This window comes from Convolutriloba macropyga, chromosome 6 (genome assembly GCF_964194025.1).
Source record: "Convolutriloba macropyga chromosome 6, txConMacr16.3, whole genome shotgun sequence".
In the NCBI taxonomy this organism is placed as follows: domain Eukaryota; kingdom Metazoa; phylum Xenacoelomorpha; order Acoela; family Convolutidae; genus Convolutriloba; species Convolutriloba macropyga.
Window position 1 is genome coordinate 17,987,834 of NC_134473.1, and position 26,092 is coordinate 18,013,925.

At 35.6% G+C, this 26,092-nt stretch overlaps 2 protein-coding genes across 4 annotated transcripts in view; one reads left to right on the top strand and one right to left on the bottom strand.

Moving 5' to 3' along the window:
- The window catches only part of LOC142341539 (FK506-binding protein 2-like), a 390,606-nt gene extending 380,490 nt beyond the window's left edge, over positions 1 to 10,116 (bottom strand). Inside the window, exon 1 of the mRNA XM_075392551.1 lies at positions 10,096 to 10,116. The gene's annotated coding sequence lies outside the window, so the exon portion shown is untranslated. The remainder of the gene's footprint in view (positions 1 to 10,095) is intronic.
- LOC142341536 (uncharacterized) lies at positions 49 to 26,092 on the top strand. 3 transcript variants are annotated; one of them, XM_075392546.1, is made up of 12 exons: positions 49 to 247; positions 1,058 to 1,173; positions 3,794 to 3,996; positions 4,593 to 4,615; positions 11,610 to 11,812; positions 15,778 to 15,839; positions 16,405 to 16,595; positions 18,529 to 18,735; positions 19,121 to 19,299; positions 22,018 to 22,153; positions 22,615 to 22,808; positions 25,698 to 26,092. In XM_075392546.1, exons 1-12 carry the CDS (start codon positions 62 to 64, stop codon positions 26,050 to 26,052), a joined length of 2,055 nt encoding a protein of 684 aa, XP_075248661.1. In that variant the 5' UTR covers positions 49 to 61; the 3' UTR covers positions 26,053 to 26,092. The 3 variants fall into 3 exon arrangements, with proteins under 3 accessions (XP_075248661.1, XP_075248662.1, XP_075248663.1); XM_075392547.1 differs by having other exon boundaries at positions 4,593 to 4,606; XM_075392548.1 differs by lacking the exon at positions 4,593 to 4,615 and having other exon boundaries at positions 3,794 to 4,000; positions 11,621 to 11,812.

The following is a 26,092-nucleotide window of genomic DNA, read 5'->3' on the forward strand; positions in this document are numbered from 1 at the left end:
GAGTAAAACTAAGGGAAACTGTTCAAAATTGTTTTTTTTTTCAGGATACCAGAACCCTCATATGTACGTGACAGTCCAGACCGAAAAAAGCACCCCAATTTGGACCATCAGGGCTGCCATTTGTGACGGACATTTGCCCCAGAGGCTGTTCAACAAGTACGAGAAGCAGAGTGCCAAACTGGTCAATGCTCTAGCAGACAGAAAACTCACCAACATTGAGGCTCAAAGAGTTGTTAGGATTCTTGAAGTACGTTACAACAACATATGGCCCTGTTTGCTATTCCCGGGTCGAGACCAAATGGTTAACTTGTAAGAATTTCTTGCAAAAGATTCTTGCAAAAGATGGTTAACTTGGAAAGAGGCTAAGAGCTAAACCCATACAAGGGACTGGTTCATCTAAAAACAGTTTTAAATGTAAACTTAAAACCTCAGTACTTAAACTTTATTTTTCCTCAAACTTTAACACTTTATCAAGGAGTGTCGTCACTTCAGCTACTTTCCAAAATTTCAAATAATAAATTTGCAATGTCTTGATGTAATTATTGATTATCAGGCGCATTCATTTTAAATATAGCTTATTACATTGTCTGTTGTATCGAAAACCTATCATTTAAGGTCAAAGGTCAGGCTCATTACAAGGAGAAAGGAGATTAAATGGATGAGTTCAATCCACCATCTTGTTTTTGACTCTAGTCGCTGCTAAAAAATAACTAAATAAATACTTATTTACGGTGGTTCAATCAAAGTTATATTTTCGAGGACAGCCGAGTCAAAGATCTTTAGATCCCACACTGGAAAAAAAAACGTGGGAAATTGTGTGTGAGGTATAAAATGAATGCCTGACTTGGTTGGAAAAATTATAAATACTTTTGTACAGAAAGAGCAAGACCTTTATGTCGCTGCTATGACAAATCAGAAATCCCGTGGAACTGATGTAGTCATAACATAATTTTAATAACTTCATTCCAGACCTATTGATCGAGATATCACAGACATGCAATCTTCACATTTTTGCTGTAAATTTTTCCATTCATTCATTTTATATGTTTAAAATTAGGTTTTGCGTCGTCGTGTGCTGCTGATGGGACTGTTGGATGACATGTTGACAAACACCGATGACTACGAGCAGATCCTCACTCACTCTGCTCTCAATATTCTAGAAGAAATAAGAATGTTAGAATCAATACCCATAAAACGTTGGGCCTTTCCCATTATAGTCACCCAGCTTGGTTTCATAGTATAACGTATAGTCCCCCCATTATCTTAAACACACCATAAAGGAGGTTATGAGTTCGGGGGGGGGGGGGGGCTAAAACCGGAAAGCCCCAGTTTTATTCCAGTGTTCGTAATTTAGCTCCTTGTTTTTACCAAGGTTTATGTCAAGGATAAAACAAATAAAACAGATGAATCTATATATATATATATATATATATATATATATATATATATATATATATATATACATATATATATATATAACTTAAATGAAAGGACAGGACGCGGAGCAATTGCCAACCACTGAATGTATTTCGATTTTATATGATACCAATATGCTGTGACCAATTTCTTCGCTATATGAGTATTTGAAGAAACAAAAAAATCAATTTTCCAAAATTAAAATAGGAAACAAAACTTTTCGAACTCAATTCTCGAATAAGCATTGCTTGCTCCACTTCGCTACAATGCTCTTAAAGGAGTTCAAACCTTTGAAATCTCAAAATTTTTATATCGTCATTAACAGCCCCCTCATAATTTGAGCCGGCTATCATTGTGCTCCTACGTTTACTACGTCAGATAAAAAACTGTTTTACTTGTTCCAACTCTACAGCTTTTTTGATATTTTAAACAAATTCTTCTTCACCAATTCTGTTTATATTGTATTTAAACAAGAGTTACTCAGCAAACCAATATAAAAATAAGAAAGTCATTATCGAAAAAATAAATCAAAATTAGAACCGTGATAAACTAATTATAAACCAGTTTTAGAAGCCATGTGGCTGAATTTCATTCTATTTAGTTTTTAGTTACCCAAACGAATATTAGTTGCTTTTCATCCTGACGTGTGCCCCAAAACAAAATCCGTCAATTTTAACAAATGTAAAAAAAATTATTTTTTAATTTCAACCACAGTTGTGATCATGGGAATCAATGCCGGCTACTTTTACTCTTACTGAAATGAAATGAGGTGGTTAGAGCGCTTGCCCATAATTATTGTCCAATATGATAATGTACAAGTGAGCTTATTTTTTGCATGTGCTAAGATAGCTGTTCTACTCGCAAAAGTGAATGTTATCATTGAAAAATACACCGAAACCCCAATTGTTCTATGTCAAGGCTTGAGCCTTCATATTTTTTTTATCGTATTCTGCAACTTTTTAAACCCATCGATAGCAATTGGGAAATTAAAAAAATGCAGATAAATCTATGAAAGTTGTTTCATGAAAGTTTACAAATTCTCTTTAGATGAAAATTTACATACATTGATCTGCAGCTTATATCATAGGTTTATTCTGGATGGGTTTCTCACGATCAAACGATTATGCAAAAAGTAGTTATTTACCATCAATTTACAACCAAAATTTTTTTAATGAAATCTCGGATCTATTCTGTTTCGCCTTGCAGTGTTTTTTACACCCCCAGTTACAAATAATATGTTGTTATACAGTACGTTACTGTTTAACAAAATAGCACATGCGCCTGGGGGGGCATAAAAAATATAAGCCCACTTAGTTGGGGGGGGACAGATTAGATCTGAAAAGTCTTGGACTAATCTATGGCATTAAATAAAACCCGACCCAGATATTAATATAAATTATAAGGGTTAGTTGACAAAACTGCCGCTATCTTCCAGAGTACTCAGTTACAAAAATTAAAGAGAAAAACACAAAAATCTTTCCGAAGGATTTAGTATTTAAAAAATAAAAAGTAGTCTATACACAAAGGGTGCAGTTTTCAAACTAATATATACCACCAAAAAAGTTGCCAATTTTTAACGGCAAAGCGGACTTTTTCTATCCGCCTAGCTTGGTGGGAACAAATGTTTTAAGACCCCCATACTTGAAATTTACCTATTTCTATTTGTTGCCAAATGAAGTTGTTAGCAATTATATAAGTCCTGTGGTCTTTTTATGCGAGACCGATTTTTCGTCTGACCCATTTGACCTCCATTTCGTCCTCAAAAACGGGATACACAGGCAACGCTCAGAGGGCAATAAGTGGGCGAGAAGCTTTCTTAGAGCCTTACGCTTAACTAGTCTCTTAGTATTCAATTCACCAAAAATGTTTTGGGGAGACAATTTCAAGGTGTGAAGAGCAATTATTAGTCTTAAAATTTTGACCCCCCTCGATCCCCCCCCACACACACACACACACACACACAAACACGCTCACACACGCATACACACACACATACATACATACACAAACACACACACACACACACACACGTTGTCGACCCACCTAATGCATCCCTAAGCCCTAGCGGGCTACTACAGAATCCCACCACTCGCCATTCGTTTGAGAGCAATTCACCGACGTTATGGTTGGTTATGTTTAAATCATTGGAAACCTTAATCGGATCTGAATAAATTTAGTAAGCAGCTGGCCAGCTAACTATTCAATCTATTTTGATTTTTGTTATCCAAATTTCTGGCCAACTTTTGCTAATTTAAGAAGCACTTAGCCTATGCGTGCTAACTTTGATATAGCAAATACAACATTTACAAGATAACGTTTCAGAATTTTAGAAAAATGGGTTGGTACTCTCAAGCATAATCCTTTATTGTATTGACAGAATCAAAGACACGATTAAACAACTGAGTCGAAGCAGCATGATGACGTCATTTGTGTCCTCTGTCTCCTCAACAACCTCTTCGTCTTCTGCACGAGTTACGACAGCAACTGGGGCAGCAAGTGCTGCTACTACTGACAAAAACACTGACACAATCTGTGGTGACTTGACTCCCCTTCAGCCTTCAGTTTATGATGAAAAGCCAGGCACCTGTTTCCTCACAATTTTAGTCTCATTAGAAAGCTCAATTTTTTGTGAATTCTTTTTTTAAAAGACACTTAGAAGTCTTTTGATGATTTCATCAAGGTTTTAAGATTTTTTAGTGAGAAACCATCAAGATGATTCCGGACTTTTAAAACCTATGCTACAAGTCCCAGGAGACTAGACCCTTTAAGGAATCTGTGCCGTTCATGATATTGTTCAGGTGTTAAAAAGTAATTAACAAGGTTTAGCAAAAGTTTATTATTGCTAATGTTCAAGATTGGTACAAAAAAAACCAAATTCAAATTAATAGTTGCAAGTATATTTGCAAGTTTATATACTTATATCAATGCATGATAAACCTGAAAACATATCTTGCGAATCTGAAGGTCTTTTCCAAGGATTGGATTTAGACTTGCACATCTTGGCTAAGACGTACATAAGACTGAAAAGTGTAAAAAGTGACTTGATCATAGTTCTGAATCAGTGCTAATATTAGACCAATCAGACTTGTCCAGCACTGATATTGAATTTTCAACCTGAATAACAATAAACGGACTAGAATATTAACACACAGTTAAGGAAACAGGTTGTTGAAAAGTAAACCTCTCTATGGTAAGTGCGGTAAGTTAGTGCGGAACATGTCACACCTTGTCAACTAAAAAGTTAGCAATTTATTAGCGCTGAAACTATGGACTGAATCGTGACCAGCCGATAACCGGTATTTCCTTTTTTTCTAATATTCAGATTTGACGCAGCCTCAAGAGTTTTACTTTCAGAGTTTTTAAAACTGACAGTTGTATGAACTTTTACAGTTCACATTGGTCTGTTTCATGGTTGGTAAGCTTGGTTCCCAGGTTAGGTCACAGAGCATAGTGGCCTCTCAGTGGACCATCTTTAAGCTCACAAGAGGGAAACTGTGCCCGAAAATACAGGGTCTGTTTATCTGTTTGAACGCACGAAACTCTGGCATTGGTCTGAATTGAGCCGGATGAGAGGCAGTTTGTAACCTCTTCGAGCGCTCGAAAGTGTGGACAATGGTCCGAATTAGGTCTTATTGGAAGCGATTTGGAACGCACAAAAGTCTGCTCAGATTGAGTCAGATCATAGATCGCCTTTTATAGAATGGAAAATTTTTTTTACAATTGAATTTTGTTTGTAATGGTTTGCTGAACACTTATTGGCTCTTCTAAGAGCCAAAAGATTAGTTACGATCTGCTCAGAGACCCATTAGGGTTTTGTTGACTCTAATCAGAATCACGGAACCCAAACGCTAATAATAACTGGTCTCCTTCATACAGAAATGTAATCTCTGCATATTACAACGTTTCGTATGACAATCATTCCGCGTCCAGCTTTGGTGCCAGCAGTTCTTAACATTACCATATAAATTAGATATAAAGGAAAGCAGACGTAAAAGGAAAGCAGACGTACAAATTTTTGCAGAGCTAAGCCTACACGAGAGAAATTTGGAGTTTGGCGAAAGTTCAGAAATTTTAGCCATATTGTGTATCATAAAGTCAGCTCTGTTGATCAACTTCCACCAGCCAGAATGCTTTTCGCCTCTTTTTCCGCTAACTTATAGCAATTATGACAGTTTGCTCCAAATATCTAGCGAAATTCTTATAGAAATTATTCGATTTAGTGACATTTTTGCAAAAGGCCAGAAAATATTCCACTGTACTAAATGCAAAAACGCATATTTAAAAAAAATAAAGATAACCTTTTCATACACTTATTACGGTCGACCAACGGTCTTTTCACGCCCTACTTACTATTGACCAAAATCTTCTAATACATCTTTAGGAAAGAAAGAAAGAATTAATCTCTCCGGTGTTAATAATAAACAAAACAATATATAGAAAAATATTAATTTAAGAGACCTGGAGGGGACAGGCAACGGTACGAGTGGTCCACTATTTCCTGTCCTTCAAATGAACCACTTATTATATTTAAATATCCAAAATTGTCAAAAAAAAATATTTTCTTTTTTGGAAAACGGGTTAAGTCTAGTTCTTCTGTTAAGTATGATGCCATACTATTTTATCATGCCAGAACTGCCAGTCACCAGTATTGTTACCCTAGCATGTATTGCTTTTAGCATTCAATTAACTTTTCGAAAATTTTCTAATTTTTTTTTGCCATTTTGCACTCAAAAATTTTACAAAAACGGCCATATCTCGCGTTCTATTGACGTTAGAGGGGTCATTTTTTTCCACTCAAAGTCATCCCAATCTGGGTACTCCGTTAGCATGCAGGATATTGGTAAGAAAAGTTACCAGCTTAAAAGCTGAGAATATGTTTCACTAAATCTTGATTACTGAGTAGATCGAAATCTTTTAATTTATCATAGGATAGGCTAATTTCATTTGTTGTATTTCCTGTTAAGCTCTCAAACAAGTTTTTCTAGGCAAGCACATTGTGCAGCTTAGCAGCTCTATATCTCATTGAGCACTTTTTGATTTTACTTTTACAAATTGGTTCACTCAAAAGGCAGAAAGCATCACTTCTATAAATTTTTGGTTTTTTTCAAAGACAAACCGGTCATTCAAAAACGTTTCAGATTGCAATTGGTTAAAAGACCTCAGAACAATTTTCAAAAGCTCGTAGATGTGCAGTTCATAGACCGTAAGAATTTTATTCGAAACAAATATGTCCAGATGTTTGCGAAAAAAAATGATTTTTAAATTTTTTTCTGAAGAAGATATGTTTTTGATAGAGAGGAATAGGATATACATCTATAAACCAAAATACCAAATTGGATGTTAGGGCTAATATTTTTTTTTGTAATATTGTAATAACAGCCTCCTTGGAAAATAGTGTCTTAACTTAGATATAATACCGCGCTGTTTTCCGAGTCCCTTTTTAACATAATCGGCATATGAAACAAAAGGCATTTTATAAACCCAACGTATACCAAGATATTTAAACAGGCTTAGAAGAAATTGAACAGATAATAATAGTGTAGCATTTCCAGAATCACTGTTTCCGATGTTCATTTGCACAGTTTTCTTTATATTCAAACACAATTGATTGGAATTCAGCCAATTGCTTATTTCGTTTAAATCTGATTGAATTTCATTTTGTGTAAGTCCTATCGAGCAAACATTCGTGTCATCAGCAAACAGTGTAATTTCGCTAGCTTTGCAGCATGATGATAGATCTGTAATATGGATAATAAATAACAAAGTCCCCAAATTTGATCCTTGAGGGAACCCGCAGTTTACTGGTAGCCAAGAGGAAGAAGCGCCATTTAATTCGACCCTTTGATTTCTCCTAGTTAGGCATGACTGAAACCAAGCATTTGCATTACGCCATACACCATAGAATTGTGATCTTTTGTGTCAAATGCAATTTTGAGGTCCAACAAGAAACTTATGATTGAGTCATTTTTATTGGCTCGTATTTTTTCTGTTAGATGAATTAAAGCATCAATGGTACCATATTTTTTGCGGATTCAAATTGCCTCATTGTTAACAAACTGAACTTCTCAAAGAATTGCTATAATCTTTGTACATCACTTTTTCAAAATGTTTGCCCCAGATCACTAACAAAGACATCGGTCTTTAGTTGTTTTCATCAGTTTATCACCTTCTTTATGAAGAAGTAAAATCTTTTATCTTTTTTAATTCACCACGGAATTTTCTTTTCTTGAATGATAGATTGATCAAATACGTCAACAAAGGCGCTTCACTTTAACCTGTCTTTTTCGCCAACACATTGCAAATTTCATCCTGCCCAGATAATGTTAAATTATCCAAGTTATTTAGGATCTCAATAACCTCACAATTATCAATTTCAAACAGGTAGATACTTTTTGTTTGATTATCTATGAGTTTTAACGGATGATGAGAAATTATGTCTGAGACATTTTTCATATTGCTGTTAAGATTTTGTTCAAAAAATATATATTTTTGACCGTTTTGCCTTTCCATTGGAGCTGAAGGGAAGGTTTTGACTACGAATGCTTTTACCACTTAAATCATTGAGAGTTTTATGTGTAAGTTTTGAGTCTCCAACACATTTACTATAAGTTTTTTGAAATTTTTGCTTTTTTAGACTTTTTGATGAGTAAATCTAACTTATTCCTAAGTCTCTTGAGTTTGTCCAAGCAAATGTTTTCCTGAGTGTTCCCATTAGCGATGAGCGTCAATTTTTCGTGGTCTCGTTGCACAGCCGTTTTGGATTTTTAGGCCTCGGGGATATAAAAATTTTCATAGATGCAAATTCGTTTTTTATCCCCAGGAAAGAATTGTTGAATAGCTTGAACAACTCTTGCACACTTTGTCAAGTCAAAATATAAGTCTTTATGAAATTCAAAATGTTTCTTAGCAAAAGAGGTATTTCCTGAGGTACTTCGGTTCTTTGAGAAAAGATAAACTGCAACAACTTTGCGTTAGTTCCTTGGCAACTGGATCAACGCTCGAGTTCAACAGAAATGGATAATGATCCAAAAAAATTTTAAATTGTAACATCTTGTTATTTTGGGCATCAATATTTTGATGTATAAAGGGATCAATACACGTACTTTTATCATTTGTAACTCTCGTAGGATTATTGTCGAAGATCTCGAACCCATTTGATTTTATGGAATCAAGATAATCATAATTAGGTCGCTTTTTCTGAAAAAAATCTATATTAAAATCACCACAAATAATTTGAGGTAGTATTTTGCTGGTAATTGCTTCCAAAATTTTACCAAAAATTTCAAGGAACTTAAGCTTGTTTGTGCGGTGCTTGTTGTAAATAACTGTTACACTGAAGCTGTAGCCACTTTTTGATATTATAGCCGATACTGTTTCGTCAAACTTAGTATCATTTTCGCTAATTGTGGTTAAATCTGATCGTATTTGAATCATAACACCGCCACCTTTGGTGGATCGATTGCGATACACATATTGACTGTAGCCATGAACAAAAATGAACCATGTAACCATGAATTTCTGGTTTCATCAGTAACTTTTAACCCTGTTCCTGTCAGACATAATATTGCAGGTGGAGACTCAAGAATTAAAATTATTGCTTCCAGATAATCCAAGTTCTTCTTTAAGAATCTTACATTTTTATGCATTACAGAAACAGACGAATTAGAAATTTTAGCTTTGTTTTGCCAAACTCCGAAAGTCATCGTCATCATCGTCAGTTGTTTCAGATTCAGTGATAGCATCTTTATCGACATCTTTTAAACCTTTTACTAGAGCTGGCTATAAAATATCGGCAAGTGATTTCACTAAGTTGACAGGGTTTTCATTTTCATCAACAAGAGAGGTTATTATTTTCCTCTTTTTCCCACTCGGCACACTACAGCAGATGAAGTTCTTGTAGTCAATGATGGTGGCTGAAGCGGTGTCTGTTGAAGTCCTGGTCTTTCCAAAGGCTTCTCAGTAACAAATTGATTCGATTGATTGTTAATAGTAGTATCCCTGTAATGAATCGGCGGTTACAGAACGTCTTGCAATTCCCAGACAATTTTAACTTTAATTGTATCAGGTTTGGGATGATTCGTGTTATAGGCATGAACATCCTGTTGATTTGTCATTGTCTTTATGTTACGTTCCCGATCTTCCTTTTTGATTTCATTATCAGTAGGCGCGAGGCACTCTTCTATGATTATCGGCTTGTTCATTGTCTTACGAGTTCCTCGTTACCGTGGCTTTCCTCTTCACGCGAGATCTTGATGTTCATGGTATATGAACTTAACAATAATTGGCGTAACTCTAGCCTTGTTCAACGGATGGCAGGCAGCAATATTTTTTTCGGTTACAATGATTTGAATAACATAGTTTAGCATGCTCATGATATTTGACATCAGACTCAGTTCAACTTCTACATTGAAGAATATCATGCCAGGTTTACGTGAATACCTCCCAAGCGCGAGTGTTCTCTCCTCAAGATCATTCATTCAGTTTCTATTCGTTGTAGCAGTGAAGTCAGTCCGATTACACTTTCGTTCTAGCTCATCTATTCGATTGGTTTGTTCTTCAATAGTATCTTGCATATCCTTGATGATCCTTTGCCCTTCTGGTGATATTGTCAGCAAGTGCGTTAGTGTGCCTTCCTTGGCGTTTTGTTGAATGTTTACAGCATTATCAGAAGACATCTAATTAATAAGTTTATCACAACAATTAGGCTAATTTAAAAAGTTTTTACAACATTACCAAGTGTATGTTACATTTTTTGGGTTTAAGTGCACTTCAAAGAGGAACAAAATAACCACCCCAAGGCATAAGAGGAAATTAATATAATTGTAACGCCAATCCTGACACAAATTTGTCGACTCATGGTGAAATCGTGCCCTTCGGGGTGAGTCGGTCGAAATTATTGTCTAAGTGGGGGATACCTTCCCAGACTTTAAATACACGGTCTGGATCATACTTATTGAAGCACTATTTCGAATCATAAGAGCGCTATGTCGAATCATAGCACCGTTTAAGGGAATCGTTGTTCAAATAAGTTTGTATAAACTGCTCAAATTCGATCCTGATGCCGCAAGCGTGAGTCATACGCGCGTTTTGTCAAATTATAAGTCCACAAGAACGTAAAAATTTTATTCGTTTTCTTATTAAATCTGCCTCATAGTCTCACAAAAAAAATTTTAAACCCATGATTTATTATTGGCGAGTTAACCGCGATAGATAGCTCTGATATTTATCAACATGAGCTAAAAATTACGACAAGCGACACTAAAATACTCAATTTTCCGATTAGGTTGACAACATTGGTCTGAAAAATATGTAATTATGTTCTCAGTCTTCTTCATTTTTATTAAGTCTTTGGAGATATATACAAAAGCAGCACAGAAAAAAACTATTTTTGTTTCATGGTTGAAGTTTTATTAAAAAAATGTTTTTCTTTTTTGCTTGAGGTTTCATCAGTTATCTGACAAGAAATAGTTTCAGCAGGTATTAAATATTGGTCTGATCATAGTCGCGCAGTTTTACGCCGTCTGCCTTCTCGAGTTATCTTCGCGCAGTCTTCCATCATCTGTTCCATTGGATTATGTTTTTATTGAATTGCACAATCTCAAAAATTTTGCAGTTTTTTGGACATAAGAGCAAGATTTCGAATCATGTGGATTATTTGTCTGAGCATCTGATCAAGGCCATTTTTCGACTGGAGCACAGTTTCTGAGCATAGACGCGCAGTTTTGATCGTCTTATTTTTTATTCTTAATCGCGAAATTCTCCCGCAAGGTCGAGTTATAAGCTCGTTTTGTCGGACTATGTCGTGGTAGTTCGGGCTAATGCGAGCTAATTCGATTCATGACCAATTTGTTTGTCTGGACCAATTTGTTTGTCTGCGAGCTAATTCGATTCATGACCAATTTGTTTGTATGGGTAGTTTTGTCTGGATCAACCGGTTCATATCTCGAACACCTCACCCCGGCATTATTAGTTAACCTATTGTCGATCCCGACCAATATTTGGGAACCAGGGACTTTTCATGGCCAATAACGGACGAGCAAGGTCTTTTCATATGTCGAACCTTCCTAGGGTTGTTCAGTCCTCAATGTCGATACGCACGAAAAACGCTTGAACCCCGCCAAAATGCATGAAAAGTCACATTGTTATCGACAACAGGTATTTATTGGCTTGACAGTTGGCACCCTTTGCTTCAGAAACCAACTACCCATAGTGCTACCCAACCCTCATCAGCCTCCCACTTGGAAGCCAAACAGTCTCTGGGTTCCCTTACGTTCTCCTCCTCAACCTCCAACACAGCTGCCCAGCCCTCCTCTGCCATGTGGCAACAGAAGAAACAGACCAGCTCTAAAAAGTCTTCGCAAGACATAGCTGGCAAATTTCAAGTGCTTCCCCCAATGTTAGTTTCAGAAGTAGGAATAATTGTTTTGTGCTCCGCTTCCCAGGTTGAGGTGCCATCCGGAAGTGACCCCTGATCAGACCGTGCCAGACGAAAGTTACCTCTGATCAGACCCTCCCAGACCAAAGTATCCTCTGATCAGACTAAAGTGCGCTCGAAACTGTCTCTGATCAGACCTTCCCAGACGGAAAGAACCTCTGATCAGACCATAATCAGACCATTGTCCAGACGATTGTGCGACCATGGCCCAGTTCAAACCCAGACCATTGTCCAGACGATTGTGCGCTCAAAATCACTTCTGATCAGCCTAATGTGCGCTCAAAAATTACTCCTGATCAGACTATTTTGCGCTCGAAATCACCTCACAGCACGAATTTTGTTATAATATATTCATTTCATACAAAATGATGTTTGCATTATTATATTCATCTAAAAAAAGACCATTCTAAAAGTATTATTGCTAAAGAAAAGATAACCCAACTGCTGAGTAAAAAATTATTTAGTATACATTAGTGCATATTTCCAAATCAATGGATAAATTTAGACAGTTTTCCATATAAAACGTCGTATTCTACAGTTAAACAAAGTTTCCTTGTAAGGGGACTGACATGTTCAATCAGTTGGACCCCTTTGGTTATGATCAAAGACATCAGACTCTAGATGTGTCTGTGATCAGAATGCTGCTTTTTGTTGCCTCTTGACAGAGCCGACATCTCTCTGTAAAAAAAACAAAAAATCAAAAAAAAAAATTCCGCTCGAAATGGTCTCTGATCAGACTAATGTGCGCTTGAATCCGCCTCTGATCAGACCATTCCCATCCTGAAGTGACTTCTGATCATACCATCCCCAGACCGAAGTGACCTCTGATCATACCATCCCCAGACCGAAGTGACCTCTGATCATACCATCCCCAGACCGAAGTGACCTCTGATCATACCATCCCCAGACCGAAGTGACCTCTGATCATACTATTGTGCGCTGGAACCAAATCCCAGACCCTGTAATTTTGGTCTGGGAACACACCGTGTGCGTTGGACTTGGTCTGATCAGAGGTCACTTCCGGATGGCACCTCAACCTGGGTTACACTAAAAGTACGACGATCATCTCGATTTTATAATAAGACGAGTTTTACACGACCCATTTGAAACAGTATGAATTTTTTGTTGACCAAGTGTGGCCTTGACGTGGAAACAATTGTCTTCAACAACTCTGTCCACTAACCAAATGGGTGCTTCGATCCAATCCCGGGCCAAGGTTTTTGGGTGAATTTTGTAAGAAATGCGGTGATTGCGGTGAATGCGGTGAAAAAAATAATTGACCGCATTTAACCGCTTTTCTTACAAAAATTCACCGACAAAATTCACCGCATTTACGAAAATTCACCGCATCGAATTTTGTGCCTGGGTTGGGGTCGCACTAGTATCCACTAGTGGTCCACTATAATTACACTATGCAACTAATCCCACTAGTGTTTCGTTGAATTTCCACTATAGTACAATTTTTACTAGTGTTCCACTAATAATCCATAGATGTAATCGTATTTTTATTGAAAATTTCGAATGATCGCAAAATTTCGTTACGTCTCATGGTTTTCGAATTTCCCCATATAAAACCATATGGATTCGATTCAGTTCAACTCATTGAAATGACACTCTAGTGACACAAAAAGACCAAATGTGAGTTAATTTGACCTTGGGAATGCTGTATTGCACAAAAACAGGATAGACAGAATCTGTTGTTTTTATCAGATGGCAGTCAGTTATTGTATGATAACTATCTGTTTTGCAGTTTGTTTGGCAAAGATTGTTTCGGTGTCACAACTAGTGAACAAATTTTGCCAGCTGTTTTCCCAGATATCATTTTTGGCTTTTCTTTTTTCTTATCTTTTCATTGGTTGTTAATGTATAAAGTAATAAGCCAATTCATTGAAAGGCTCACTTTATTTAAAATTGGTTGACTGGGGTCAAAGTGAATGTGTTCCAATGGTGGATTCTGGAGTCTTCCGACTATTTTGTAAATGATTTTCACACATTTTCATCCGTCTACACTTTTTATGAGCTTTCAATAGTTTACATGAACTTTCAATTGTTTTCACAGTCGATTCAAGTTTTTTTTTCTGTTTGATCAATGAAGCTATTTTAAATTGCGCGTCAGGACATGTCTTGCAATGTTTTTTATAATCTGTTCACTCATTTTTTAAATTTTAATTTTCAATCAAAATGTTTTTGATGTTTTTGGTCACGCCGATTATTTCGTTTTTAAAAAAACGGTATGTAAAAAACTGTGATTGAACAAACTTTCACTTCTCAGCTAGGGTTTTTTTGCTCAGATGCAGCAATTTCACCTTGATTATTGCTCTTTTTCAATTGTTTTGATATATATATATATATATATATATATATATATATATATAATTATATATATATATATATATATTTTTATTTTTATATATATATATATATATATATATATGTATATAGATATATATATATATATATATATATATATATATATATATATATATAGATATATACTAAATTTCTAAATGGTTCACCCAATCTATTCATAGTTCATGTTGTGTATTTTTTTCGTATAGTCAATAAAATTTTTTCAAATTGTATTTTAGGAGTGCTATTTTGTATCATAGAATGTTAATTTGGAAAACAAATTCCCAAACTATTGATACCGATGGAATATTTAGATTCCTTTTTAAGGAGAGTATTTAGCTTCCTTTTCCCTATAATTTTATTAAATTGAAAAACTCCTGTAGCCTTTTTTTCTTAATTTTAGCAACCAAAGAGAAAAAGTATTATAACTTTAATATATTCTGTCAGATGGTGGGTAAAAGTTTTGTGACAAAAGTTTGCCAACTTAGATTATCTTTTAATAACTGTCATTAGCAACGCAGTTGTTCCTAATTTTGGTTTTCTTGTAATTGTACGTACTAGTTCTACATACAACAAACTGCAATCAAATTTCCTATGATATCTAGAAAATTTTCATCAGTTATTTTTGTGCTGTGCAAACTGTTTCCAAGCTTATTAAATCTTGATAGTATTTTATCGTTTTTTCTGTGGGCGGAAAATGAAATGCGCAACTGTTCCTTGCACAGGTGTGGATTTTTTCATATCTCTTATTTAGCTTGGAAATTTTATTCTTTGTCCCATCTTATTCTTTTAGTCGTTTTAACTCCATGGAAGGCGACAAGTCTATCGCGGCTATTTTTCGGCAATCTGCCGGTTATGTTTGATTTTGAAACTATTCTTCAATAGAAAGTTAACATCTTCAGTTCTGGTTCCTATGAATCCCGTCGAAATGCAAATCAATGTTTTGAACGATGTGAGTTTCACATAGCCGATGTGATTTTCAATAGCTCTATTGCAATAATGCTTACGTTTAGTTGCAGATTCTTATTCTGGATTTTTCACTGCATTTTTTCAAAACATTCTGGTTTAGATATTTACAGTGCCGTACTGGCTCGAGTTATAGTTCAATTACGATCTGAATAATTTTTAAAATTGTCTTTTCATATCATAAACAATAAAAAAAATTCTAAGAAGATAAATTTATCCATGAAAAACACGGAATTTCCTTTTATATCCAAGCAGGGGAATATTTCGTATAATTTCTCAAATTTAACAATGTTTCAGCAATATATTTATAATAACAGCAAATTATTTAAGAAAACATAACTCTCGTTTACAAGTAAATTGAAAAGTTCGCACAGAATACTAAATTTAGAATTCTAATTAAAATCTAATGAAAATCGTAATGGAAATAGAACTTTTATATAAATTAAAGTTTGAATATTCGGAACACTCGTATTTTTTTTCAAGTAAACTTGATAAAATTTTCAGCCACTTTCTTTCACATCAGGGAATGAATTCAAACAAAGAAACAATTTAAAGCCCTGAACAGATACTCCTGCATATTTTTGCATGTTTGAATTTGGTTAGTATTTCAGAAATCAGTCAACTTCCGGTAGCCCAGAGAATGGAAACAAACCAAGTGAGGATGAAGCCACAGGTAAATATAATCGAAGTGATGAAAATATTGCCTTGATCACATTTCTCGAACAATCTTCTCATGAACTAAGATCTGAATGAGAAGAATGAAGCAAACAGCGTAGAATTCGAAAATAAATTTATTAAAGGGAACATTCACAGAGATTCTTCACAAAGCTATCAAAGTTATCGAAATCGCGGGTATCTTTGGTTACGAACGAATGCAATTGTCGGTATTTTCAATTTTGAAGCGCAAAAAGTTTCTACAAAAATTTTTATATATCTTACCGTCTTTGATTTCACTGATACAATCATATTTGTATAATAAAATTCAAAAACAAACATTGGTTTAGCTTAAAACTTTTTGTTACGTAAAGCATATTAAATTTCACACGACAAGACGGAATATTTTACCGTGTGGTAATTGATAGGATTTAATTAACTTAAGTTTTAATTAAACGTCGTATAAGATTTTGTGTTCAAAAATATAGCAACCATTGGGGTGATTCAGTAATACAGCGGCTAATCACAAGTAATGTTTGAACCATTTTTTTCTCTGAAAGTTATTGATAAATATATTTCTGTAGAATCACAAACAGCAGCAACATCAGATGGCAACAAAATTGTCTCGCGCGATGAGAACAAATATGATCAAGTTGCACCTGAAGACAAGAAAGATGAATTGAAACATGACGAAAAAGATATCAATCTTGGGGAAGTTCCCGCAATAAACAAAACACCGGCCCAGTCTAGGAGCATTAAAGAGAAACAAGCAAAGGTAAATCAGAAACAGAAGGAAAGATAAAATAATTTTGTAATCTTTCCTCAGTATCAGTTGTTTTAATTTTCTAAAATAGCTTCAGTTAGAAGTATTTAAAAAAAATCGCTCACAATTGAGGTCTGAGAAGTTACATGTCATACTTGAAATGCAGAAGTTAAAAGGGAAATGTCATTTTCTAGGCAGTGCCCGTTGCAGTAGATTTTTTGGTGATCATGCTATACAGTTTTTTGGAAATGCTCAAATCTGGGGCTTGAAAAATCCAAGTCTTGAAAAAATATAATAGTCTGGATGTAAATGGGAATAATATTAATAATCCCAATAAATTTATCCTCCTAATTTAGCCAGTTAGACCCCCTGTAACGTAAAGTAATTTACTGCCTCATCAAAATCTAAAAAAATTAATTATGTCAACAAAAATTTGAGAATTGGGTGACGGGTGTTGAGTGACCATTAAGAACTCAAAAACCACTATTGCAGTGAAAATTCAGTAATTGTCGTTAGTTTCTTCCAAACGAATTGTAAATTCGGATTGTTTTTCTTTAGGTCCTATTGGTATGTTTTGCAAATTTTCGCCTGAAAGTCTTTTGTTTGACAGAATTGACTCTTATGTGGAATTAAAATAGACATTGTTGAACCAATTAATTTCTGTATGGAAATAAAAAATTAAAATTTTTGCAGCAAACTATTGAAAGTATTTATTAACTATCATGCAAAATTTTACTTAATTTATAGCTTGCATAATTGCAGAAACCAGCAATTAAAATTTGAATTCCAGAACGTTTTTTCAAAAAGTGCTTGAACAAAGCACTGCTAATTCGTACTTATAAATTAAACATTTCTTTCTAACCAAAAAATAGTTCGTTAGTTTTAAAATTTTATTGCTCCCTACGTACCAGGTATTAATTATAATTACATTGTTCTTGAGGTTCAGATATTTAAGACATTTCATAGTTTTCTGATAGAAGACATATCATAACGAAAAATTATCAGGGACATCTATCTTTTAAAAATTCAGCTGATAGTTGTTCTGTGGCTATGAGAAAATTTCTTGCCCTCGTGTACTTTGAAAAAAAATGCTTTTACCTGAATTAATTTGTAAATATAAATTTTGTATATGTTTCTCACTAACCGTGAACTCAAATGGGAAACAGAAAATGTGAAACTAACAATAGTAAAAAGGAGTAGAGACAGTATGAATAAAAGGTTTACACAAAGATTTTTTTTGTCTGACGACCTAAACTGACCGATTAGCACTACCATTAACAGGAATTTAATTTTGCAGATATCAAAAGCATCCGACGTTTTGAGTAAAGCCGTTTTTTAACTTTATATCATGAATAAAATTTAAATTTTGTTTCGTTAACGTTAATTGTTAGCTTTTTTTTAAATTTCTTTCAGACAAAATTTGTAGCAATTATATAAGTCCCTGGGATTTTTTTAATGCGATTTGACCGATTTTTCGTCTTACCCTTTTAAATTTACGTCGTCAAAAATGGGATAAATAAGTAGCGCTCGGAGGGTATTAAGTGGATGAGCAGCTCTCTTAGAGTTTTACGCCTTACTAGTCTCTGGTTATGCGGTTAACCGAAACTGTTTTGAGAAGACACTCTCATTGTGTGAAGGGCGGCTCAAAATCTTAAAAGTTGGACCCCCAATCCACTCAGCTTTTAGTACAGCCCCACTTTTAATGTTTTTATATAGGTACCAGCTTTGAATAAATTGCCTCTAAGCATCCATTTCAGGTTGAGGATATATGAAATCATGGAATGGAGGCTATTTTGAAAGCTCCCCCCCCCCCCCCCCATTCTCCCCCCCATCCCCCCACCTCAACTAGTGACACTAGGTTTTTTCAGCTTTAACTAGCTAGCTACTTCCAAATCTAAAGTTTGATTCGGGCTACTCGTGAGACCTTATTTGCTTATGTTTGTAGTTAAATACAGACCTTGAAAGAAAATTTAAAAACCTTCTCCGCGAGTTTGCCTCCAGTGGACTGTTTGACTATCTGGAGCAGTTCAACGAGAGGTCGGCGGAGTTCTCGTGCGAACTGAACGAACTCTTCTACAAGTTTGCGAGGATTCTGTTGGAAAGACTGTTGACAACTTCCGACGAGGAATTCATCATGAAGCACTTCATTCAAGTTGGTGATGGCGACTCATTTCCACTTTCTAGGAAAGCGCTATTTTCCTGGTCATATTTTTCTGTTTTTTTGCTGTTGTTCATTTTACTAAGAATTGTTGTTTCACTACACAGCGATAAGTTAGATAAATTGTTTTGCATTATCTAGAGACTGGATAAGAGAAATCTACATTTCTTAATTGCAAAAATACAAAAATCAATCGCTTCCATTTTTATAAGGGCACTCTACGACGTAATTAGTGTTTGTTGACTGTGTGTGCTGTTTTTTTTTTACCTTACAGTCAAATTACATATCTCAGGATGATATCTTCGACGCAAAAGGGTGAGACGAACTTGGGGTGGGGCTTAAACAGTATTATAAAGTACGATTTTTATGAACTGCACAGGGTCTATACGAACGGATTGAGCTGAACCGACAGCTGACAGATGCAAAGATAGACAATCTAGTGAGTATTAAAGAGTCAGAGAAAGAGGAGATGGATGTGAATGACCTTGAGATTGAGAACAACAAGGACAGAATGGCACAATTGGAAGACCTACGCTCCAAGGAGATACAAAACATCATGTAGGAAAATCTAATGCCCTCTTTTTGACAAAAAAAAATTCGAAAATTTTTGTCAGAAATCGAAACTCTTGAAGGCGGTAGAACGAGATTGAGAAACTAGTAATTCTCACCTGAGTTTGTGATGAAACATTTGCATATAGTTATTCAAATAAAATCTCAGCGCAAGCGAAGGTCCGAAAACTCCTGCCATTCAAATAAATATCAAGATGCTGATATCTGATTTTTTTTAATTTGACCATTTACCTTTGAGTAGCGTTTCAATTTTGTGGGACTAGCTATCTATACAAGAAGCTGCTGAACTAAACATAGAACAAGTTGTCACTGAATCTTTTCCCATGAAAATATAATGGCGTCAATGTTTCTGTATAGCTCGTTTGTTTGTTTGTATGTTTTGTATGTTTTTGTAAGTAAATTGAAAGATAATTGATGAAAACAATTCAAAGTGTACTTTTTTGATCAATTCTCAGAAAAAAAAATGTGACAATAGTCTGTGATTTTGTTTTATCACAGAAACGTTTTTATCAGAAACCCATTTTATATCATCATATTAAAGCACAGGTTTGAAATTTAGGGTTTCGAAAAATTGATGAATTTGAAAAACCCATCATTAGCTTAATCTTCTTTTTGTGAGGCACACAACTCGCGTAGTCATTTCGAGCGTGTACCGAAAGAAATCCACTTCCAAAGAAAATGGCTGGCGCTTTCAGGTGGTGACTTCTGTCCAATGCGAAAAATGCTTAAATTTTGAGAATGTGACTTCCACAAAGCAATTGAGAACCTTAAGATTAACAGTAGAATCAATTGAATGTGAAAAGTATTCACTTTTGGCTGTAATGGCATTTACAAAACTTTAATCCTTTTCCCGCTCAAATTTGTGTTTTAAAATTACCAAAATCAGGGACTATGCTCCATTTAATCTACCGCACAACTCTTTGTGGAATGCGCTTCGGTCAAACGTATTTTTCGGTGAAAAGCGGTTTTCACTTTTCAACTTTTAGTTCAAAACTGAAAAACGCTTAGTGGAATTTCCATACAGGGTACCCCCTTTTCGTACGCGATGTTCAAAAGTATGTTTAACACGCACAATGTATTAAAATAAGAAAAGTGAAAACCGGTATTAAAACGAGTAAACTTAGCCGCAAATTTGGCACCGGTAGATGCCCGAAATGATTGAACAGTTATCTTTAGACGATAGGCTGTATTACCTCTTGTGGCAAAACAGCCACAATCTGAAAGCTGTTGAGGTTCTTTAATATTACGAAGAAGTAACCTATTTTACAAAATTCGTTGAAAATTTTAAAAATAAAGTTTTCTCATGTTTCTTTTATTTTTCCGTAACATTTTTTAAATTACTTGTCGATATCGATTGAAATGCTGTCGTTCTATCAAAAAAAACTTCCATGTCGTTTAAATTAACTATAAGTTTTTTTTGGTGAAACGCATATGGTTGAATGTGCAAGATTTTTTTCAGTTTCTTTAGTGCGTGTTACCATATTTACGCAACATGCAAAGCAACAATTGGGGTAATGAAAATCCGGAAAAAACTATATTGCGGATGGCCCATGCGCTCTTGTGATAGGTGGTAGACCATACTGTTTAGATATGCAACCAGTGTAATTGCATTTTTTGTTTTCAAGTTTTGTTTACCATACCATTGGTTGCGAACGGGGTTTCTATATTAACAAGGACGATTGAAAATATTCTTTTGCAACCGGGGTTGCAAACAAATATTTTCAATTGTCCCTATTAACATAGAAATCTTAATGCTATCGGAGGCTTACAATTTCAGTGACGCAGAAAATAATTTGAGCTCTTTTAATTTTCATGAACGAAAATATTAATTAAAATAAAAGAATGAGTTTTTCAAGTAATTCTCAATGATACCACTTTTGTTCATCTTTCTCACTGAAAAATGTATCAGCCGGCCATATTGACTTGCCAAAAAAACGTGCTAGTATATAGCTTGTATAATACTACCACTATTATGTTTGTTGCGCACAAACAACCAGACTTTTAACGATTTTTGATAAGAGCTTAGATTGTCGAAACTGTTCAATCGATAGCCATTATTAATTGCTCTTGAACGAAGTTCATAACAATTATTGTAAACGTGTGTGTCTTTTCTATGCAAAATTTTCGCTTGACAATTTTGACTTTTCGATTGACTTTTACGCCCTTGACTTTTTGCGTTTCGCGTGATCTAAAATTCTCTCTCAATCACAATTTCAAGCAGCTGAATTCAATTGGCGGCAATTTAATACTAAAAGTCAAATCAAGAGTGCGCCGATACTGGTGCCATTTTTTACTTTAAATCTTAGTGATATATGTTAACCTCTAATGTGGTTATTTGAAGCCCACTATTGATTTTCTGGATCTTTTCCGTTTGTGCCCCCCCCCCCAGCTTACTGGGTGCATATTATTTGCAACCCCCAGACGCACGTGCAATATTTTTACATAATGATTTACTATGTAATGACACGTGCTCTGTCACTGGGGGGAGCATAACGTACTGGGGGGGGGGGCACAAACGGAAAAGATCCGATTTTCTTAACCCCCCTGCCCCGACTGAAGCAGGCTGCAATTGATTAGAGCTCCCACTAGTCGTTCGAGAGCAATTCTTTCGACGTTTAGTCGGTTATGTTAGTTTTTGGCAATATAATCATTTTAATTCAATTTATATAGAACAACGGCTAAAACTCCCATGTGATATCAATTTAGCCAATGGCGCGAGGACGAAGAGGCTGCCCGAGTGCAAAATTACGAACAAGAAATGAAGAATGAAACGACTGAGTTGGAGAACATGCGAGAAGACCTCAAACGCAACTCTGAGGTCAACCGGAAAAAGACTTCCAAGGTTTCTGACTCACTTAAGGGCTTATTGAAGTGCCTTTTTAGAAGCTTATCTTTGAAAACGATTTTTCCAATTAATAGCACCGCTCAGTTGCTACCAGCGATGCATTTCGAAAAAATCTTATCTACAAATATTTGCGAAAAATAGCTGTCATTTTTTTTAAAAAAATGTGATCATTATCAACTTTTAGAAGAACAGCAACAATTATCCTTTTTTTTTAGAGTTACCCCTATCAGCAGTAAGGACAGTGCCTGGCCACTTAAAACGCTTTTGACCAAATTTCGTTCAACCACCCGTACCTTTTCACTAGACCATGCAACTTTTAGGTCGCACATCACTCCCCCCCCCCCCTCCCCCCAAATAGCAAATGGCCTAATCTGAGGTTGCTCAGCTTGGGTTCAATATCGGACTACCTCATTTTAAGTTTACGATAAACAAACTGATACTGATCTGCCTTTTTTCAGACGAGATACGAAATCGAAGACTACAAAGAGGACATTGCCAAGATCATAGGGAGCTACGATTCCAAAATGACAGCAAACAGGGAGTCAATTGACCAGTTGGAGATTGAGTTGGACAGAAGGGAGCGAATGAAAGATGACAAAGACGAGGGAATGAAATCCGAGAGGCAACTGTTTGAGCAAAGACAGGCCATAAGGTATAGTCCGTCCCATAATTCAGAAGTAACTGAACGGTCGAAAAAGCCGATATTTGCAATTGTGCAATATGGTCATTTTAATGCCAACGCTCTTTCCATTCAGCTCTATTTCATCTGGCTTTATCTAATTTCTTTTTTTGTTTGACCTTTAACCTCTGAACTGTGACCATTGATTTTGAAAACTTAAGTTTCAATTCAAAATTTTGGGACATCCGATGCAATTAAGGAATTACAGATAGAAAATACAATTACACTCGCTACACGGCCTGTTTTCATCAATTGATTAAAGAAGGGAAACATCGGGTTTTCGCTTTCAATTAAGTGAAATGTCCAAAGTAATTAGTTGAGGCTGTAAGCTGCCACAAAACTGAAGTAAAATGAACTGCTGCGGCAGAATTTAACTCGTTGCTAAAAAAATAGTACCCTAGTTGAGAAATCTTTGGTTAGAAAATGTAAGAAACCTTCGGTATCGTCGTTTTTTTCTAGCCAAAAACGACGAAAGTCCTTACGATTTGTTCGTCGGTATCGTCATTTTGGTTCGGTATTAAACACAAGAAGGACTCGGTATCGTCATTTTCAGATGTAAGACAGATTCAATATCGTCGTTTTTAGACGTAAGACAGATTCGGTATCATCGTTTTTACACATAAGACAGACTCGGTTTCGTCGTTTTTAGACGTTAGACAGATTCGGTATCGTCGTTTTTAGACATAAGACAGATTCGGTATTGTCATTTTTAGACGTTAGACAGATTCGGTATCGTCGTTTTTAGACATAAGACAGATTCGGAATCGTCGTTTTTAGACGTAAGACAGATTGGGCGTCGTCGTTTTTTCATCGCAAGGGAGATTCGGTATCGTTGTTTATTAAATGTACGAAAGCATCGGTATCGTCGTTTTCAAACGCAAGAAAGCATCGATATCGTCGTTTCCTATTGAAATTTTTCTTTATAAAGAAAAATTTCAATTAAGTATAGCATGAAGAGAGAAATTTTTCGACAAAATTAAAAGTTCTAAGTAAACTGCTAAAAAAACTGTAACTCGAATTACTTGACGGCTTACTATATGCCTGATGATATTTGGCTGATTTTTTTGACATTGCAAAACACTATTCAAATAGTTCTCCTGATGAAATCTAGCTCATAAGGAAGAGTTTTTGTGACAAACTTTCATTTATGATCCGCTTCATTAAAAGTTGAGAGTAAATTACAAGAAAACAAAACCTTACCTACAAGCCAACTTTAAACATCATAATTCCAGCATCATAATCATGCTTAGGCAGATACTTTTGAGAGTTTATTTACTGTGATTTACTGACAAAGTTCTTAACCAAAAACATTTTTGCAACTAACAACAGATCCTCTGCGTATTCTTACGAGCTTCTCTAATCTAGCCGTCAGCAGATACGTAAAAACGTCCGCATCAAATTTTCCCTTCTCTGAGATTGCTTCGATAGTTTATTACTTTAACAAGTGGTCCTAAAAACTCTTGGTATATTTAAAATAACTATATACACTTATAATTACATAACCAGGTCCAAAAAAATTCTACAGTGTTTTTTAAAGAAAATGGGACGTCCGTTGATCCAAAGTAATTCACATAATTTTTGAATTGTCAAAGATGCAAATTATTTGGAAATTTTGAAGAACTGAGCCCCCCTTAATTTCAGAGACGTATTTATCTTGGAGCCAATTAGTGACTGAATTGGAGGAATTAAAAACAAGCGGAAAAACGATGCTAGTGTTATTAAAATGTGCACGAGGCACTTAAAATATTTATTATTTTTCCAGTGGACTTAAAGTGAAAATATATACCCAGTATGAGGTACCAGACCAAAACTCGGTACGTCCAGACCAAGATGGATGCGAAACAAGGCGTAGTGTATTCACAATTACACGGTCTCGAAACACGAATTAACGCTCAAAAATCTGGACTTAGGTAACTTTGAACGCTCAAAATTCTAGACGAAGGTGAATTTGATCGCACGAATTGGCAAGTTCGAACGCACGAACATTTCGACCCTTGGGCTCATATTTTAATTAAAAACTGCCACAAAAATAATCCCGAGGTTGATTCATCACTACACTAGAGTGCTCACTCAAATGAAAGCATTCTTAGTAACAAAAACCCGCAAGTCAAATGAAACAAAAAGTAGCAAATCCCCGAGATCTAAGAAAGTGAACTCATTTTGTTTTATATTGGATAATTTTACGTCTAGAATTATAAACTCTGCTAACTCGGCGGATAGCACGCCTTGTCAACAGTTACCATGGCCGTACAGCTCAACTATATCCTAAGATATCTGTACATGAAATGAATACATTTTAAAGAATTTTTTGTAAAATATATTTATAAGCATGCTGATGAATCTGTAAATGAACTCACGAAAGTCTGGACATGTACACTTTTGGATGGACGAAAAATGCACAAAATTGCACGAAAGTCTGGTAAACGCACGAAAATCTGGGCGTACTCACTTTTTAACGCCCTAAGAACACACAAAAGTTTTAAAAACGTGAAAGTTTGGACATAGGGCTTTTGTCTGGGACGTTCTGGACATAGGCATGTTCCCTCGGGGACAATCTGGACATGCCGACTTTTGACCTGAGACCTCAGCCTGCCTAGCACTCCAGTTTTCTTATTTCTGTTCCGCTCCTCCAAGTTCTAGCATTTTATAAGTGCCCATAGTAATCACCACACATATAACACAACAACAAAATCCGCAATAGTCGGTAAGAACTATGATAAATCATCCTGGAATGATATTTGGTATGAAAAGTGTTTGGCTCGCCTTTATCACGTGTCCTCGACATTAACCGGGACTGAGGTTGCGTTTCTCAAGTTTTGTTTGACAAAAACTAGTTTTGAAAGACGCACAATTGTTTGGCAGGAACGAAATGATAAAGCGAGAATTCTACCGGATGAACCGATCTGGAAACATGATTGGACGAGAATGGAGAGGATATCTGCTCAAGAAGAGCTTGGATGTGGATCCCACTGGAGGGCGAAAGAAAAAGAAACGAGGTCGTAAAGGCGGGAAGAAGGGTGGTAAAGGAAAGAAGAAAGGAGGGGCTGGTGTGAAAAAGTCGGGTTCATCGCCTAGAAAACCAATTTTAAGAGGTCTCCGAGGTGCCAAAAAGGCCAAAAGAAGGGGAAAGGGTAAAAAGAAAGGAAAAAGGAGCCCGAAAGGAAAGAAACTTGAAGTCATTCAAGAAGTTGATGATGATTTATATCAGGATGTATAATTTAGTGTATTAATATTCAAGAAGTATTTTGTCTCTCTTG

Coding starts and splice junctions, on each gene's coding strand:
- LOC142341536 (XM_075392546.1), top strand. CDS start 62: ATGTACGTGACAGTCCAGACCGAAAAAAGCACCCCAATTTGGACCATC. Junction 248..1,057: donor GAGTTGTTAGGATTCTTGAA/GTACGTTACAAC, acceptor GTTTAAAATTAG/GTTTTGCGTCGTCGTGTGCT. Junction 16,596..18,528: donor TTAAAGAGAAACAAGCAAAG/GTAAATCAGAAA, acceptor TTATGTTTGTAG/TTAAATACAGACCTTGAAAG.